We start from the raw sequence: 17,957 nt of genomic DNA on the forward strand, positions 1-17,957 counted from the left end.
GAACTTGTCCATCCACGGCGACTGGGAGAATCTCAATAATCGGTGAACATTTGTGATTTTCAAGTCTAGTTTGACTGCCTGCTGGAAAACTGTAGAATGTGCGATATAGTGTTGTTTATCTTCAAGCGTAGAAAGTAGTTTACCCTGATTCATAGGTCATAGGGGTAAATCCCTTTTCTTTGTATTAGCTCTACATGCTGTTCTGGCACAAGTTTGGATGACTTTACAAGTTCCATCGGTGTGGGTATATGAAGCAAGATTTGCAAGGCTGTCCACCATTAAGCGATAGGAATCAAGAAACCTAAACCACATTCTCCAGATCTTGATAGATATGCTGATAAATCTTTCTGAGTTACTAGGGATCAATTTTATTTCCATGTTGGGAAATACTGCCAAGTTCTTGATAATGAAGGCTTTGTTGTATGACGAAAGGTTGTGAATATATATTGGTATGAAATTTGGAAGTTGACAGCGGGTGTTACACAATGAGCACAGGGTATATCGCAACTGACCTGTTATGTGGTCATGGTACCGATATGTCCTTGCTTGTACCAATGTGTTGTCAAATGCTGTTCCGCACAGCTCGCAGTTTGTCGCTTCATGTCGTGTTTGTTGTCCCTCATTTAACGCAACCATGCTTAAAATTTCTAGTGTACAACTTTTCCACACTTCTACAGCTAACTCCGGCATTTGTATAAGAAATTCTCTTGCAGCCAATTCCGATCCGTGTATGTAGGGAGAGGTTTTTATGTAAGGTTCATCTAGCAGCTCTTTGGGTGGGTTACTTGCTACAATATATGCAAAAGAGTTTGCCTCGTGTAATTGATAAGCATTGTATGTCTAGGGAACTGGATAGAGTGTTGTTTTAAAATCAGCTGTGACTACAATCGGTACTTTAACTTGCATCTCATAGCTAACAAGCCTTACAATTTTACTTTTTTGCTGCTCCGGCAATATCACTTTACAAGGTTTTAATTTTCCACAGAGCATTAGATGCTCACTTAGCCAGTACTGAGTTTTCAGAACACAACACCTGTTTTCTTTTGAAGTGCTACACCTTTAGCAGATTGTGATTTTATTGCTGCCTTTTGTAATTTGTGGTTGCTTTGTGAAATCTAATATTAATGTAAAATGTGCCACACCTTCATCATTTCTAATGAGGAGGAGATCAAAGTGGTCTTCCTGCTCATCAACTATCATGAGGGGAGAATATGGGCTTCTTAATCTAGTTCAAAAGTGTGTTTTGTTTTTTTCATTTTTTTTTTTATTTGAGGAATTGGTGTTAGGAAAGAAATACCATCAAAGTTACAACTTGACAGTTGTTTTCACATTTCCTAAAGCTATGCTCAGTAAGCACCGAGTCATGACGTACGTTGGGAATACTTTTACCTAATATACTATACATAAAACAGCGGTCGTCACTGTTTTTTACATTTACAATACATTTCCTTTTACAAATCTTTGGAAACAGTGGCAGATACCCACTGCCAACAGGCAGAGCATAAGAAAACTTGCTAAGTCTTAGTGTGAGGCTCTTGATCTCATGCAGAGTCCATCCACTGCCTTTCGCCTGCGCTTCAGACACTTCACGGAGCAGTTTGGAGGCATCTTTCTTCAGCATCTGTTGTAGCTCATCACAGGCGCTGTGTACAAGGCTCGATGTGGTCTTGAAATTCATAAGTTCGCAGTGTCATTCAGACTGCTCTAGTACAATTTTATGTTTGAGGGATTTGCTGAAAAGCAGCTCATTTTGTAGTATCTCGAACACCACTTCATTAGCAGCTTCAATGAATGGCGGTAGGCACTTGCGGATGTTTTCATTGTTTCCAATAACATAGTCTTTGGCTGATTGAAGTTCTTTTTCAAATACTGCGTCAGCCTTGTTCTTGTACTTGTAGGTGATGATGGACTTGACAATACGCTTGACATAGGACGCTTAGTCGCCTTTTGAGGTGGTAGTTTCCTTTTCACGGCACTGCCACTGGCTACAAATTTAATTTGCTATGAAGGTATCTTCATTGATGGCTCGTGTGACTCTCATCTGTCCTCATTGTTGCTCGCTGCTGACGTGATTTATTCGTTCAACGCCAAACACATTTGCTGATGCACGTTCTTGCATCAGCAAGAACATCAGCCGTGTTGATGACGGTTCTTGCGGATGCACTTAGGGAGTAGGCTTCTCAACAGATGGCACACTGTAGATACATCTAAAACATTCATTTCAAACATTAAGTACATTGCTATGATGAATTAAATTAGAGATTTTCTACTTACTATATTTTGTTTAAGATTGTTTACATTAAGGATGATCTTTAGAAATTTTACATTATTTTTTATAAACTCCTACCTATTTTAATATGTTACTTTAAGTTTTTTTGTCTATGGCATCAGGTCAATGATGAATGATGCAATGAAAATGATCCAGGACATAATAATTTTGATACCGTTTGAATGTTTTGTAGAGAATGAAATTAAATGGAGATTATAAGATGAGAAAAAAATGAACACACTTTTGGGATAGGAGAACAAGCACTGTTTTTATTTACTTTTTGATACACAACATGTGTTAGCAATAGAGAATAATTTAATTTGATTAAGAACACATGTTAGTTGCAAGGAAAAGAGATGTACATTAAATAAAACATAGAGTGTTAAATAATATGAATGGTTAAAGTTTACTGAACATACCGGGGGCCTTGAATCCCCAGTGGATTCAACAAAAACAGTTCACGAATCCACAGTTGGCAGGGGAAACACTTTGTGGGCAGATCTTCTGAGGTTGCCACTTGATGTTTTTAAGTCTATCACTCGCACAACCCCATCAGCCCCTGGATGAACTGCTGTAATTCGAGCGAGAGGCCACGAGAGAGGTGGTGAGTCCATATGTACCAGAACAAGGTCACCCACTTCAAGATTTTTTGATTTCCGAGTCCACTTGGTACGTTGTTGCAAGTTGTTTAAGTATTCTAGGTGCCATCTATGCCATATGCGTTGATGAAATGCTTGAACTAGCTGCCATTGCTTGAGACGGTTTTCAGGAACTGTCAGGAGATTAGGTTCAGGTACTGCTGTGAGGGGTGCACCAATCAGGAAGTGTCCGGGAGTCAGTGCTGCGAGATCCGAAGGATCATTTGAAAGAGGTGTCAGTGGTCGGGAATTGAGCATTGCTTCGATTTGGGTCAACAATGTGATGAATTCAATGAGTGTTAAGACTGAGTTTCCCATTACTCGACGGAGATGATGTTTCACATTCTTTACAGACGATTCCCACAATCCTCCTTGATGCGGAGCGGCTGGTGGATTAAAATGAAAATTGATGCCTTTAAGTGAAGAGAATCGTTGAATCTTCCGTTTGGAGTCTTGACAATAAAGAGATTTTTCAACAATCTTGCGTAGGGTAGAGTCAGCACCAATGAAGTTGGACCCACAATCCGAGTAAATGTCGGAAGAATGTCCTCTGCGAGATACAAATCGAGTCATTGCAGCAATGAAAGATTCAGTCGTTAGGTCTGTTACTACTTCCAAATGTACAGCTTTCGTGACGAGGCAGATGAAAGTACAAAAGTATGACTTTATGTGTCTCACTGCCTTGAGGTTGAAGATTTTTACAGTAAAAGGTCCTGCATAATCTATGCCGGTGTGGAGGAAAGGTCGAGCAGGAGTTACACGAGACTGAGGGAGATCAGCCATGAGAGGACACACATTTCTAGGTTTGACTTTGAAACATCTGACACATTTATGGATACGAGAGCGTATGGCACAACGGGCAGACAGTATCCAAACATGTTTGTAAAGTAATGCTTGAGTAAGCTGAGGGCCTGAATGAAGATTGTAGATATGGTAGTGGTCAATGAGGAGATTTACCACATGATGCTTTTTTGGCAGAATAATGGGATGTCGAGCATCTTCAGGAAGTGATGTCTGAGAAAGACGTCCTCCAACACGCAATAATCCAAATGAGTCAATGAAAGGTGAAAGACGTTGTAAACGAGTGGAGCAAAATGATTTCCGTTTGAGGCAGTTGATTTCTTCTGTGAATACTTCTTTTTGTACAAGTTTAAAAATGTGATATTTTGTGTCTTTCAGTTCCTGTGTTGAGATGAAACCTTGGCGTTTTTCAGAACCTTTACAGTTGTGTATGAAACGAAGGACGTAAGCAAAAATCCTAAGAAGTCGTTCCCATGAAGAATATTTAATGAGAAGATTGGTCAGCGTAGATTCAGTGGTAGTTGACACAAGTACAGTTAGAGGAGTGTGTTTTACTTCATCTAATGTTGAGATATCTGTAGGTGAAAAAGTTACATCAGGCCAGTTTGAAGGGGGAAGAGAAAGCCAAGAAGGCCCTGACCACCAAAGGGGGTGAGACACAAGCTCAGTGGCTAGAATACCTCTTGAAGCACAATCAGCAGGGTTTTCCTTGCTAGGGATATAACGCCAACAGTGATAGGGGACAAGTTCTTGTGTTTGGGCGACTCTGTTAGCCACGAATGTTTTCAGCCTGTAAGATGGAGTTTGAAGCCATGTCAAGGTTACTGAAGAATCACACCACAAATAACATTGGTTGAGTGAAATTAAGGGTTTGAATGAAGAACAACAGAAGTTTACGAGTTGAGCTAATAAGTGGGCAGCGCAGAGTTCTAATCGTGGAAGAGTCACCTTCTTGAGAGGGGCGACTCTAGTTTTAGATAAAACCATACGTGTAGTCACTTCTCCATTGGGTTGGGAACATCGTACATAGACAACAGCTGAAAACCCACGTTCAGAGGCGTCTGAGAAGCCGTGAAGTTCAACACTAGAATTTGGAGAGATTTTCAATGCTCTAGGGATCTGAATGTCTGCAAGTGCTGGTATCGCTGAGATAAAGTTACTCCAAATTGCACTAAGTTCTGGAGTGAGAGTTTCATCCCATTGTAGACCGGTCGTCCAGAGAAGTTGAATAAAACATTTCGCTGTCATAGTACATGGGCTAAGAAATCCACAAGGATCGTATATTTTAGCGACTAGACTGAGAACGTGACGTTTAGTTAGTGTTTTTGGCGGTAGGTTGAGATGAAATGAAAAATTGTCCGAGTCTGGAGACCAGTGTAGGCCAAGAATTGAGAAATGGGGATCAGGTGTATTTTCAAGAAAGACTGGAGAGTCTTTATGAGTGTCTGGAAGAGACTGAAGAAGCTCGGGAGAATTTGAAGTCCATTTTCGAAGTTCAAAGTGTCCACGGTTGAGTAGTTGAATGAGTTGATTTTGAAGGTTCTTTGCTTCATCTACCGTGTCTGCTCCAGTTACAATGTCGTCTACGTAAGTCTGAGTGCGCAAGACATTTTCTGCTTCAGGGAAGTCTTTACCTTCGTCTTCAGCTAACTGGTGGAGGGTACGAATCGCTAAGTAGGGTGAGCTATTTACTCCAAAAGTCACTCGAGTGAGTTTGTATGTGGATATATCTTCAGAGGGATTGTCACGCCACAAGACGAGTTGGAACAGTTGATCGGAAGGTTTGATTAAGATTTGAAGATACATTTGGCGAATATCGCAAGTGAAAACGATATTGTGTATTCTGAAATGTAGCAATATATCACAAATGTTGGTCTGTAATTTAGGGCCGGTCATGAGAGAATCATTAGGGAAATTCCAGAGCTGGTTTTGCAGCTTGCATCATAAACGATTCGGAGTTTAGTTGAGGTACTGGATGGTTTCACAACTGCATGGTGTGGCAAGAAATAGTGAGGAGAGTTGATATCTAGATGAGGTAGTTTTACCATATGACCTTGAGAGATGTGTTCATTTATATTGTCAGAGTAAGCTTTATACAAATCAGGAGAGAGTGTAAAACGTCGTTCAAGTGAGTGAAAACGTCGTTCTGCGATGAGTTTGGAAGATCCTAAAGGTGGATGATTTTCTTTAAATGGTAGCTGAACTAAGTAACGGCCATTTTCGTCCCTAGAGTGGGTAGCTTTAAACAGATCTTCACACTGTTGCTCTTCAACCGATATCTTTGAGGGTACAGATAATTCCTCTAATTTCCAAAATTTCTGTAGAGAGTTATGCAATTCGTTGTCAACCGTTGAGAGCAGAGAGATGGATGGAGTGTTGGCAGGCTGGGAATCGGTTGAACAAGGTGCATTCCCCATAACAACAAAGCCAAAGTGAGTTCCCATCATGTTAGGCATGTTAGGGCCGAGAGAATAGTTTTCATTCGTTAAAAGAAGAGGGAAGAGAGAAGCTCCGATCAGCATGTCAATGGGCCCTGATAAGTGGAAGCTGGGATCAGCAAGGGGGTAAGGTTTTACTTTCAATAGAACTCTTTGTGATATTTGAGATCTAGGGAGATTGACAGATATTTTATCAAGTATGTGCACTTCATGGTTGGATGCAACTAATTTTCCTGCCAGTGTGTTATCAGTGAGGTTCACAATACCCTTTGTGAGAGTTGGAGATTGAGAAAGACCAACTACTTGTAAGTTGGATTTGAAACGAGGTGCATTCAGTAGTTGAGCAGTTTTTTCACTAATAAAATCACACATGCTGCCACTATCAATCAATGCTCTGAACACATGAGAAACGTTATTTTGAGCAGTAACTTTAACCAGTGTTGTGCCTAAAATTACAGTTTTAGGGATTTGATTAGCAGGACTGGCTTCCTGTGAGCAAAGAGATACGGTAGGTTTTTCATTCGAAACATGAGTGGTTGATGGTTGTGATGATGTAGAACCTTGAGATGTCTTGTCATGTTCAAAATGAAGTAAGGTGTGATGACGTTTGTGGCATTTGAAGCAAGATGCTTTAGACTTACATGTTTTAACATCATGTTTTCCGAGGCAAGAGACACATCTGTTGTTGTCCTTTACGGTTTCACAACGTTCATTTGAAGAAAGAGAGAGAAAGCTAGGACAAGCATAAACCTTGTGGCCAGTTGATGAGCAGACAAAGCAGGGAAATGAGAAAGGATTTTTTGAGTTGTCTTGATTTGATGGAGTTGGAGTAGAGACCATTGTAACTTTCTGAGCTTGAATGAAAGAGGGCTTGGATGTGAAAGATTTGGGTTTAAAATTTGAATTGTGGTTGTTCGTACTTTGAGCAAACTTGGTATGTAACACAGCGTCTTCCATTTGGTTACACTCTTGATTAAGAAACTTGACTATTTCGACTACTTCTGGTAGAGAATGTGTTTCGCATTTTATATTAATTCTAAAAGCCTCTAGTTGTTTTAGAAGGTCATTGTCTAGTTTTCGTAAGAGTATGGTGGACAACAGAGGGTTAGAGTTAGAAGTAATGTCACAGTCAAGAGCTTTAAGTGCTTCTGTGTGTTCATAAAACAAGTTGAGGAACGTTCTGAGACATTTGTTTGAGGTAGAGGAAATGTCCGGTAGGTCGATCAGTTTGTTTAGGTGAAGTGTAGTTAACCTTCGGGTGTTGTGGTATCTGTCTCTGAGGAGCTGATAGGCAATTGAGTAATTGGCTGAAGTGATACTGAAAGCTTTTACGAGATTTAGTGGTTCATTTTTGAGCTTGCTGAGAAGATATTGAAATTTAGTGACGTTTGAAATGCTTTCATTCAGATGGATGCTAGTGTCAAATAAGTTGATGAAACTTACCCACTGTAGAGGAGAACCATCAAACGTGATGAGGTCTAGTTTTGGGAGTCTTACGTGAGCAGATGATGAAGCTGAGATGTCACTAATTCTTGTTGAATCTTTACTTTCTTCTGGAACATCTTGCGGCTGCTGTTGGAGAAGGGCTTCAATCCGAGACTTGGCTTCGACGAATAGCAGTCGCAGTTTGTCTTCAGTGTCACTTACTGCATCCAAATCTAATTCTTCTGATATATGTTCCAAGGCTCTTTCCAGGTAATTTTCATCTTTTTTTAGGCTTCATGTTTCTTTTCTAACTGGTTCGAGAAGTTGTTTAAAGTTCTGATTTGTATCACTGACAAGATTGAGGGGGAAAGTGTTTCAAGCTCTTGTACAGATTTGAGAATCTTTTCAAAAGAATTTTGTATGAGAAGGGTTGATTTGTTGAAGTTTGAGAGTGAAATTGATCTGGTAGCCATATTGGACAAAACAGATGGAGTGAAACTTTACTAAGAATTAGATAGAGTTTGTGACACTATGAGAGTGGGGAGAAACATAAAGAGATTGAATGATAAAATAAAGATATTTCGATAGCTTGAAAGTGTTCTGAAAATTGAATCCAAAGACTGAAATTCAAAATCCAGGCTCGATTAGGACCAATGAATGTTTTGTAGAGAATGAAATTAAATGGAGATTATAAGATGAGAAAAAAATGAACACACTTTTGGGATAGGAGAACAAGCACTGTTTTTATTTACTTTTTGATACACAACATGTGTTAGCAATAGAGAATAATTTCATTTGATTAAGAACACATGTTAGTTGCAAGGAAAAGAGATGTACATTAAATAAAACATAGAGTGTTAAATAATATGAATGGTTAAAGTTTACTGAACACCGTTGGAAAGAAGAGTTTCTGAACTTTAATTTTCATATATAAACGAACCTCGTAGCACTAACAGATCAATAAAAATTATGTTATAATTTGAATAGTATTTTGCGTGCGTAAAATTTTCAAGCCGCGATCGGCAAAATCTCGTAAAACATGTTTTCTTGAAAAAAATCTACAAGTCGTAATTTTGGCCTATACAGGAAGTGGTTGGTACCATTGGAAAGAGCTTGAGTTCTTCTTTATTTTCGTATAGAGAACTTTGTCATACAACGTTAGGAAGTATTTTTGAAATCAACTGTTTTGTCAGAGTGAGTTTTTGCTCAAACAAAAAAAAACATGTGTTTTCTAAATAACAAATAAATAATTCAATAATTGACATAGAGGAATGACAGTCATGCCTCTTTGAAGCTAAGAAAACGCTCTTTCTCTATGTAGTGATGACGTTTAGTTATGAGATTCAGGTGGCATTCGTCGCAACTGGAAAAACAAGCGTTGTGTCGACATTTGTGTTCTGCTCGCCATCATAACAAAAAGGTTATTAGTGTGGTTTTTCGTTACTATTTGTGTATTTATCATCAAAAGTGTTTTAGTGTAAATGAAGTGTATAGTCGTGTATTGTGTGAGTTAGTAGTAGTATTTATCCATATTACAATGGGTAAATACTACTAGGAGTACGCTCCGAAGTCACGTATGAGAATGAACGAAGACCATTTCATACATAAAAAAATGTTATTTAACAGTAGGCCTATCCACATTCATATCAGTTGATCAGCTGCTCAAGCAGTTTTAACTTCATTAAGGCACTAACACCAAATCCATAATACTTTTTCACCAAAGCATTTTCTTTACTGTACTTTGGACTTGCGTCATTAAAGCAGGACCAGGAATCATGGAGTTGGTATATGAAAGGGACCTTGGTTTAAGGTCATTAGGCAGGTTTGAGAAAATTCACTAAGGAACTATGTATAATCACTGAATGTATTTCGATGTATTTATAATTTATTTTTGTAAAAAAATACAACCGACTTCAAACGCTCTAAAAAGAATGAAATAATTTCAATAAAGTAAACTTTTGTACTAGGCAAGCTCACGTGTTTCAAGTTGGCGCGGCTCAAACTGCAAATATGATTGAAATTAAATATTGTGTGTGTATTTTAAAAATCAATAAATTGTAGCTGGATAACATAAATATATAAAAAACATACTGAACTGTTTTGTTGAGCGGAGCGAGCGAAGCGAGCGAAGCTCTTTGGGATCAACTTCAATGCAAACAATATAACACCATCACTCAATAACGGCTGAACACATTTCAGCCAAACTTAACAAGACTACTTAGACTAATAATGAGATGGTTTGTAAACAAACAAATTTCAATTAGATAATGCTAATGCAATTTAAAACGAACTTAAAATTTCAAATTTTTAACATTAGGCTTATGGGACTAAAGTAGCTATGACAGTTTTTTTGTTTACAAGAAAAATGTAAACAAGAGAATCATAAGGTATTTCTGAACTTTCTATACTTTTCTTTTAAACGTTTTTAAACCATTCCTATAATTTTAATAAACAAGAAAATGCCGTTAAAACATTTTTTAAGGCGCGGAATTCACTGAAAATCGAGAAATTATACGGAACTACTTTCTCAATGCGCGGAGCATAAACAAGGAGCGGAGGGATACGGACCGGTGACTACTTTCTTGGGAACCTATTTGTGTTGCCAGCTGATTAGAAACAGCCAATGTTAGAAATCAGGATTTAATAAGCGATATATCGAACCGCATCGAAATCGGTATTTAATCCGATAATACCTCATAGGTTATATTAAGTTGAATTACATCGACGGTACAGTAAGTTATTACACTTATTGATAAAACGCAGATTGAACACTGATCTAATTTAGGCAGGTGGGGAGGTAGGTCGGGGTTTATGAGTATTCGTGACTACATTAAGTGTTTTGAAGTAAGGTTAGATTAGGAAGGTAAAGTGTAGGTTATAGGTAGGTGATCGGGTTGTTTATTTGTGTTGCACCATATAATTTTTATCTTTTGGAATGGAATAGTTGGTTAAGGTTAAACGGGGAAACGATTTCAAAAATGCTTGCATATGGTCTTAACTTAACAAACCATCTACAGTATTCTAGCTTTGACTTTATATAAAGTCAATGATTCTAGCAAATTATTACATACTGACCAAAAGAAAAGAGAACATTTGGTTTTGGATCTTTGACCATAGCAAAACTAACATATAATTTATGGAATGTGAAAAGTTGTATATAATTATATACTATTCTGTAATATTAATAATTGTTCGGCAAATCCTCATTTTAATGGCTCGGCAGAAAATGGAATCTGCATTTTGTGAAACAGTTATTTGGTAACAATTCAGTCATTTCAAATGTTGATAAAATTTCCTTTCTCTTTTTTATACTTTAATGCCCTTTTTGGATGTTAATATCAGATTCCAACTACTGTAATATTTTCCTGGTCAAAACTACCTTACACTTCTCGAAGAGGTAAATTTGAATTATTATAATTTTAGTCTTTAAAACCAGCATTAGTAAATAAATCTATTGACCTTTTTGCATTTAGTTACTTATACAAATATCAAATCACGTTTGTTCCGCTCAACTGGCTTTCACCTCTCTGAAAGCAACCCTAGTTTATATATTAAAGGAAATATTTTCTTATATTTTATGTTTACTTCAGAATAATTAATCTATATGAATAGGAAAATAATTTAGTTTGATATTATGATAGGGAAAAGAAGCTAGTTTAGTATTAAAACGTTACTTTTCCAAGTTAGAAACATTTAAATGCGTTATAATCATTTTAAAGATATTCGTTAATACCACTATAATGCCGATCTCTGATTACGGTAATAAAATAACACTTAACGCATAACTATGAAAAAGACATGCAGATTAACACCTTTAGTTATAGATAGTCACCTGCAATATGGACACCCTCTTTCAATTTTGTATCAAAAATCATCATAGAGCCGCGCCGACTTGAAATACGTGAGCTTGCCTAGTACAAAAGTTTACTTTATTGAAATTATTTCATTCTTTTTAGAGCGTTTGAAGTCGGTTGTATTTTTTTACAAAAATAAATTATTTCATGATTTTTAGTGACTGTATAATTTTTTATATATTAATTACTTGAGGTTTTTTGATAAGCAGAACTGTTTGAAACAATCAAAAGTTCCACAGAACAATCATTATTTAAAAACTGCTTGAGTCACCTGTTCAGGTTACATAATCAATGGGTATGGAAATAAACATCTTTAGATATTCCTTAAGAAAGAAAGAGTTTTCCATTACATTAGGCCTAATGAAAAACTAATTGTCTTTTCTAGATACATTGAAATGTCAGACATCATCGTTTCCTGCAATCGGTGTATTTCTACGTTATAAAAAGAAATACAGTAACGTCTCAAGCCTTTTGGAACAATATGAAAGTTATTCCTCAGCTACCAGCACTAAAAAATCTCTCAAAAGTGGAAAATTGGTCGTTAACACGTATAGTACCTTTGGAAAATATTATATGAAAGATTGGTTTAGCTTAAAGTGGTGTAAGTCATGTAGGGGGTTTTGTTTGCTCAAGATACAGCCTAGTCGAAATTGCAAATCATCTTCCTCTAGGACTTTCCGAAGCATATCAATAAACATTCCACATCTGCAAATGCATGTTTAGTAATTAAAATATTTAACACTTTTAAGACAATTGACGATTATGCACTGTCACACTTCTTAGGTCGTGTAAGGAATAATTACATTTAATTTATATTTAGAACTATTTTACGAATGCTTTGGTTTTTACAATACACCTTTATTTGTCAATATCATACAGCTATTCACTGAAACATATATGTTTTTGTAAGTCAGAATATTCAATACTAAAAACAGAATTACTGTATACACAAATCAGGTCAAACATTAAAATATCTTTTTTTATAGTAACCAAAACAAAATGCATTTTTCTCAATGTGTCACATTTAGGCTCCATGGCAAGAAATAGTTTATTGATCAATATGAAGCAACTGTTTCATAAAGCATTGTCTGTAGCTTCATTTAAATGGTTTCAACTAACATCTGTAGGAATGTTATTATTATTTATTGCCTTCCCTGCACAAATGTAAACAATCTGCACAAATGTAAACAAAATAAATGTTGAATATTTAAGGTTTTCAGAATCTTTCACCGAAACAAATATTATACTTAAACATAATATATAAGGTACCAAATAGAAACTCTCCTGGTTATTTTGGTGGTGGAACCACACTGATCGGTAAAAGAATCACAGAGAAATTAGTGAACATACATAGAAAAAAAAAAACATCGCCACAAACAAATTGAGAACCTCCTCCTTTTGTTGGTAGTGGGGAAGTCGGTTAAAAAGCAGCAATATTGCTCGAAAATGCTAAATAATATTAGGTTTGTCAATCTATAGAAACTCCAACAATTACTTTGTGATGTTTCATTACTCTACAACATTCAGAAATAAATTATAACAGTGAGAACCATTATACATTGAGGGTAAGGACATCCCTTACATGACCCATAAGAATTATAAACATTTCAAAATACAAGAATTTAAACCTTTTAGGTGTTGCATGGGAGGAAACACTATTTTTGAACCATCAGATACTGCTGAATTTGTTGTGTGAATGATCAAACAAATGTTAACCCGAAACAGTTTTAAAACTTTATATATTTGGATTCACATTTTAATACATTTACCTACGACCGTTTATTAAAATAGCCGTTTCAGTTCAATTGTTAGAATTTAAAAGTTTCTCATAACATCATAGTTTTATCATAACACAGGTAACGGACCAATGAGGTTCAAGTCATGGTGGAAGGAAATACATAGGTGTGCTATTCCCGTCATATTCTGACGTCACCCAGATTGCAAACGAAAAATCACCTGACTGTACAGTATTGCCATATTTAAATATATATATTTGTTTTTGATTTGATTGTTATTGTTTATATTTTTTTTTCTAAATGGTGAAATGGTGTTTGCAATCTTGGTGACTGTGACTTCAACAGCAAATTACGGGAATAGCACACCTTTGTATTTTCCTTCCACGATGGGTTCAACTATTGAGATAGAGGAATTAAAATTGTAATGATTCGAACTAATCGGCTAATTTAATTGTCGAGTGGTGCTTAACAATCAGTGTTTGGTACAATGTTTAGTTCCATAATTTTCAGTGGCTATGATACTATAAACGAAAACATAACCTCTCTTCTTAGAAGTTATGAGTAGTGATTTTAAGTAATTATAACACTGTCGTAGGTAAAGTGGTGTACGCAACTCGCGTAAATAGTGTTAACGACACACGTAGAAGTTTTTAAAGCCCTCGCCAAGGGTCGTACCTTAAATTTTCTACTCGTGACGTTAACACTGTATTTACGCATTCGTTACTACTGTAGCCCTATTACTTTACTTTACCATATCGTAAGATAGTTTTAAATGCAAAATTATTATGCAGGAGTAAATATTTTGTATCAAGTATTTTTTTCTCCTGCTACTTCACACCCAACCAGCACATTGCAGAGTACTGTCAGATGGTCAACTCTCTGGAGGACGAGATCTTAAAAATCGATGGTGTTGGTGAGGTGACTGTTTGAAGGGATTTCATTGCTAGGGCGGTGGAATGGGGTTTACCCCAAACAAACACAGAGGGTCAGTATGTTGTAGAGATGGCAGCCAGGCTACCTTCATATATCCTTAATACAGGTGACATTTTCATCATCTGTCACCCCTGGCAAGGAAAGATGATCCCTAACATCTCTCTGGCATCTGACGCCCTAGCCCACCAGTCACGGACTGGTGAGTCTCCAAGGACTACTCTGCAAGGGACTTATCAGGCAATCGTCTTCAGGGAACTTCCCGAGCTTTCCTGAGTTGGGTATCCATATGTCAATTCAGCTCATCCGTCTCAATGTTGGGACCTCAGTCGTCTTTGCCAGGCCACTTTTCAGGGTTACATCAAAAATCAAACTGTAGGGGACATTAGAAGTGCCGAATTTCAAGCCACATTGAAGATGCGTCCCACCATCTTCGGCATTTGACTGTTCCATGCCTAGGACTTTCGCCCACCGCAGAAAGAAGCCAGTTTACTGGTGGAAACCCAAGATTGCAGGACCCCAGAGAATGTGCCTAGGGCTCTGACGAGCAGCGCAGCATGCCAGAAACCGGCCTGAAGGTAATGCTAGATCGGCAGAGCACAAGGCCCCCATGTGAGATGACCATGGTGATATCAACAGGAGTAACATCAGGTACTGGAAGCAACTGTATCAGGACATCCAGAATAATCCTTGGGTGATAGGCTACAAGATTGTAACCCAAAAGCTAGTGACTTGATCACCCCCTACGGTCATGGATCATGGAACCTGTCGCCGTGGCTACTGTCATTGAAGTGTTATTTCCAAAGCACCCACCGTGACCAGCAAGGGAATTTGGAGATTAGGGCGTGTTACCAGCTTTTCGGGAAGAGGAACTATCCTTCGTTGTCTGATCCCTGAGAAATGGAAGAGCACCTGGTGACTACAATCTTACTTTACATTGTAAAAAAGTAACAACAATTATACAGACGGCTATATTCAACCCTAAACCACTGCCACACAATCAATACTTCTTAGTTTTTCTTATAACTATTTTTATAGTTATTACCATGAACTAAACCTAGCAAAACTCAACTAAGCTAAGTGTAAAAGATTCATCTTAAAAATAACCTGGGCCCTATGGCCCAAAATGTTAATATTTGCAATTTCATGATGATTATATTTGATCTAGTGAAACATGTTGATCTTGTTCAACATGTTTAGCTGATGGCATTCCTGCAGAAATCTTAAAGCTTGTTGGTGTTCATTAGACTGTTACTTGACATACAAATCAGTTACCTATACTCAAAGAATTCAGTACACAATACAGCACTTGTAATCATGGACTCTGCTATGCTGTAAGTTAGTTAAAACCAATATTTAAACTTAAAGTGTGACCCTTTTTTACATTCTAAGTGCTATTGAACTTGGATTTTAATGCAATGTAGTGTAAATTTTAATTGGTTGCTTGTTATTATGGAATTTAACTTTAAAATCCTAAAGAGGGTCCCCAATTTCAAAGTTTTACATCGATGGAAGTATTGTTTTGTTTTAAAATATGGGACTCTTTTTATCTTAAACATTCAGTACATCATGAATTGGGTCTAAAAAATACCTCCAACTCAGCAAACCTGCAGACTAAGCGAAATTCAATTTGCCTTATTTGAATTTCACTTAATCTATTTAAATAGGTAACATAAGGTTTGACAAGTACTTAGGTTTGCTAATACATGGAGAGTAATAAAGTGTAATTTTTAGTAAAATACTTAATAGCTTAGTATAAAATAAAAAAATACCGTGGGAATTTTTATTTTAGCAAATTTCCTATACAGGGAATAAGCTATTACCATAGGTCTCATGGTGAGACCTAGACCCGGGACCGATTTACTTTTTCCTTTATGGCCCCAGAGGCCAAAACACACTCTGTTTAAACTCATATATATATACAGGGTGACAAAAAAGTCTAGAAACGGCTTGATATCTTTTTAACTAAATTCGTTAAAAAATTCAAATCTTTCACACCAACTTATATGTATGAAAACTATTTTTTGCAAGCATTACAATTTTTTTACCTTCACCAGGGGACGGCCCATGGGGAGTAGGTACATAATCTTTAATTTAAGCATAGGTTTATATTCACATCTTTTTAAAGGTCTGGTCAAGTGGAGTTCATTGCCCAAAACCGTGTCAAAAAAGGTTAATCCGTTACAAAATGGCGGCAGTCCAAAGTTCTTGCAGAATATACCTGCACAGGCTTAGAGTTGGTAAATACTCATAGTCAACATTAGCCGGGAAATCTGAAACCCGGTTAAATTTGTTTTGAAGATTGAATAAACTTAGTCTATGAGCTAGCTGACTTTAAAATACAATTTCAGCTCTCAAGCTAATGTTTAATACGAGTATTTACCAATACTAAGGCCTGTGCAGGTATTTTCCGCAAGAACATTGGACTGCCACCATTTTAAAACGGATGGATCTTTTTTGACTCGGTTTCCGGCAATGAACTCCACTTGACCAGACCTTTAAAATGATGTGCATATCAACCTATGCTTACATTAAAGATTATGTACCTACTGTTAACACCGCTGCCCCCGCCATCACTAATATCATTCGTTTTGTCCTCCACCACTTCCAAACCGGAGGAGGACATCATAGTTAAATATATTATTATTGGCAGAACACAGGTTGTTGGTAATTTGAATAATAAAACAGTATATTATAAAAGAAAGAGAAGAGAGAGATAGGTCTTGTTTGGATGAACAACAGAATGTAATTGATATTTTTTTTACAAAATATAAAAAACATAAAACAGCTGAACATATGATATTAAATACAAAGTAAAAAGGGAAATTAATAGTACAGAACAAATAGAAAATATAATGTAATGTATAATGTAGTGGTAACACCTACTCCTCATGGGCCATCCCCTGGTGAAGGTAAAAAAATGGTAATGCTTGCAAAAAGTATTTTTCAAGCATGTAAGTTTATGTGAAAGGTTTGAATTTTATAACGGATTTGGTTAAACATTATAATGTCATGTATAATGTAGTGGTAACACCTACTCCTCATGGGCCATCCCCTGGTGAAGGTAAAAAAATGGTAATGCTTGCAAAAAGTATTTTTCATGCATGTAAGTTTATGTGAAAGGTTTGAATTTTATAACGGATTTGGTTAAACAGATATTAAGCCGTTTCCAGACTTTTTTTCACCCTGCATATCATACTAATATTATAAATGTGAAACTTTGTGTGTTTGTTTGTTTGTTTTAAGTTCAATCACGCTTTAACTACTGGATAGATTGGGCTGAAATTTGGCACGATGATAGCTCACATTCCCGATTAACATATTGGCCTAATCTTATCTGAAAAATCCTATCGGGCTCCGACCCAGTGGCTCTGTCGTTCCCCATGTTAACCTTATAAGTACTCATATTTAAAAGGAATTGAAGAATTTAGTCAGCTGTTTCAACCATTTAAGTTGGTTCTATGATATCATAGACAAAAAGAATTAAATATAGACTGTCAGCTGTGCTGCGTTTACCATAGGTTATGGCGCACAGCACACCGCTGGGAGCTGCCCCATGTAGTTACGCGCTACGTAACTACTTGGCGCTCCCAGCGGTGTGTGCCACAACCTATGGTAACCACTGCAAGGCAGAAACAAAAACTTATATGCAATGGGAACTGTCAAAGTAGGATTGTTTACAGTTATGTTTTATGTTTTTAATTTATTGAATGATTTGTGATTGTGCAAATGTTTGATAGTTTATTATTTTCTAAGGTTTAGGTGCAGTGGTAGAACATTATGGCTATGGTATATGTGTTATACTATAGCATGCCGTAAATTTAAAGAACAAAATTTGGTGAGTCGGTGGCTCAGTCGGTAGCGTC

General features: G+C 36.8%; 2 protein-coding genes across 2 annotated transcripts; both read right to left on the bottom strand.

Moving 5' to 3' along the window:
• Positions 1–1,690: 1,690 nt before the first annotated feature.
• On the bottom strand, positions 1,691–5,514 carry LOC128984622 (uncharacterized). The gene is made up of 2 exons (XM_054403956.1): positions 2,740–5,514; positions 1,691–1,921 (listed from the first exon to the last, which is right to left on the bottom strand). Exons 1-2 carry the CDS (start codon positions 5,512–5,514, stop codon positions 1,691–1,693), a joined length of 3,006 nt encoding a protein of 1,001 aa, XP_054259931.1.
• An 86-nt stretch (positions 5,515–5,600) lies between these two features.
• On the bottom strand, positions 5,601–16,717 carry LOC128984623 (uncharacterized). Its single transcript, XM_054403957.1, has 2 exons — positions 16,638–16,717; positions 5,601–7,833 (listed from the first exon to the last, which is right to left on the bottom strand). The coding sequence occupies exons 1-2, from the start codon at positions 16,715–16,717 to the stop codon at positions 5,601–5,603; spliced, it is 2,313 nt and encodes a 770-aa protein (XP_054259932.1).
• Between the last annotated feature and the right edge of the window lie 1,240 nt (positions 16,718–17,957).

The sequence above is a fragment of the Macrosteles quadrilineatus genome, unplaced genomic scaffold, assembly GCF_028750875.1.
Source record: "Macrosteles quadrilineatus isolate MER2022 unplaced genomic scaffold, UCM_ALF_1.0 Scaffold_2__2_contigs__length_208266976, whole genome shotgun sequence".
NCBI classification, from domain to species: domain Eukaryota; kingdom Metazoa; phylum Arthropoda; class Insecta; order Hemiptera; family Cicadellidae; genus Macrosteles; species Macrosteles quadrilineatus.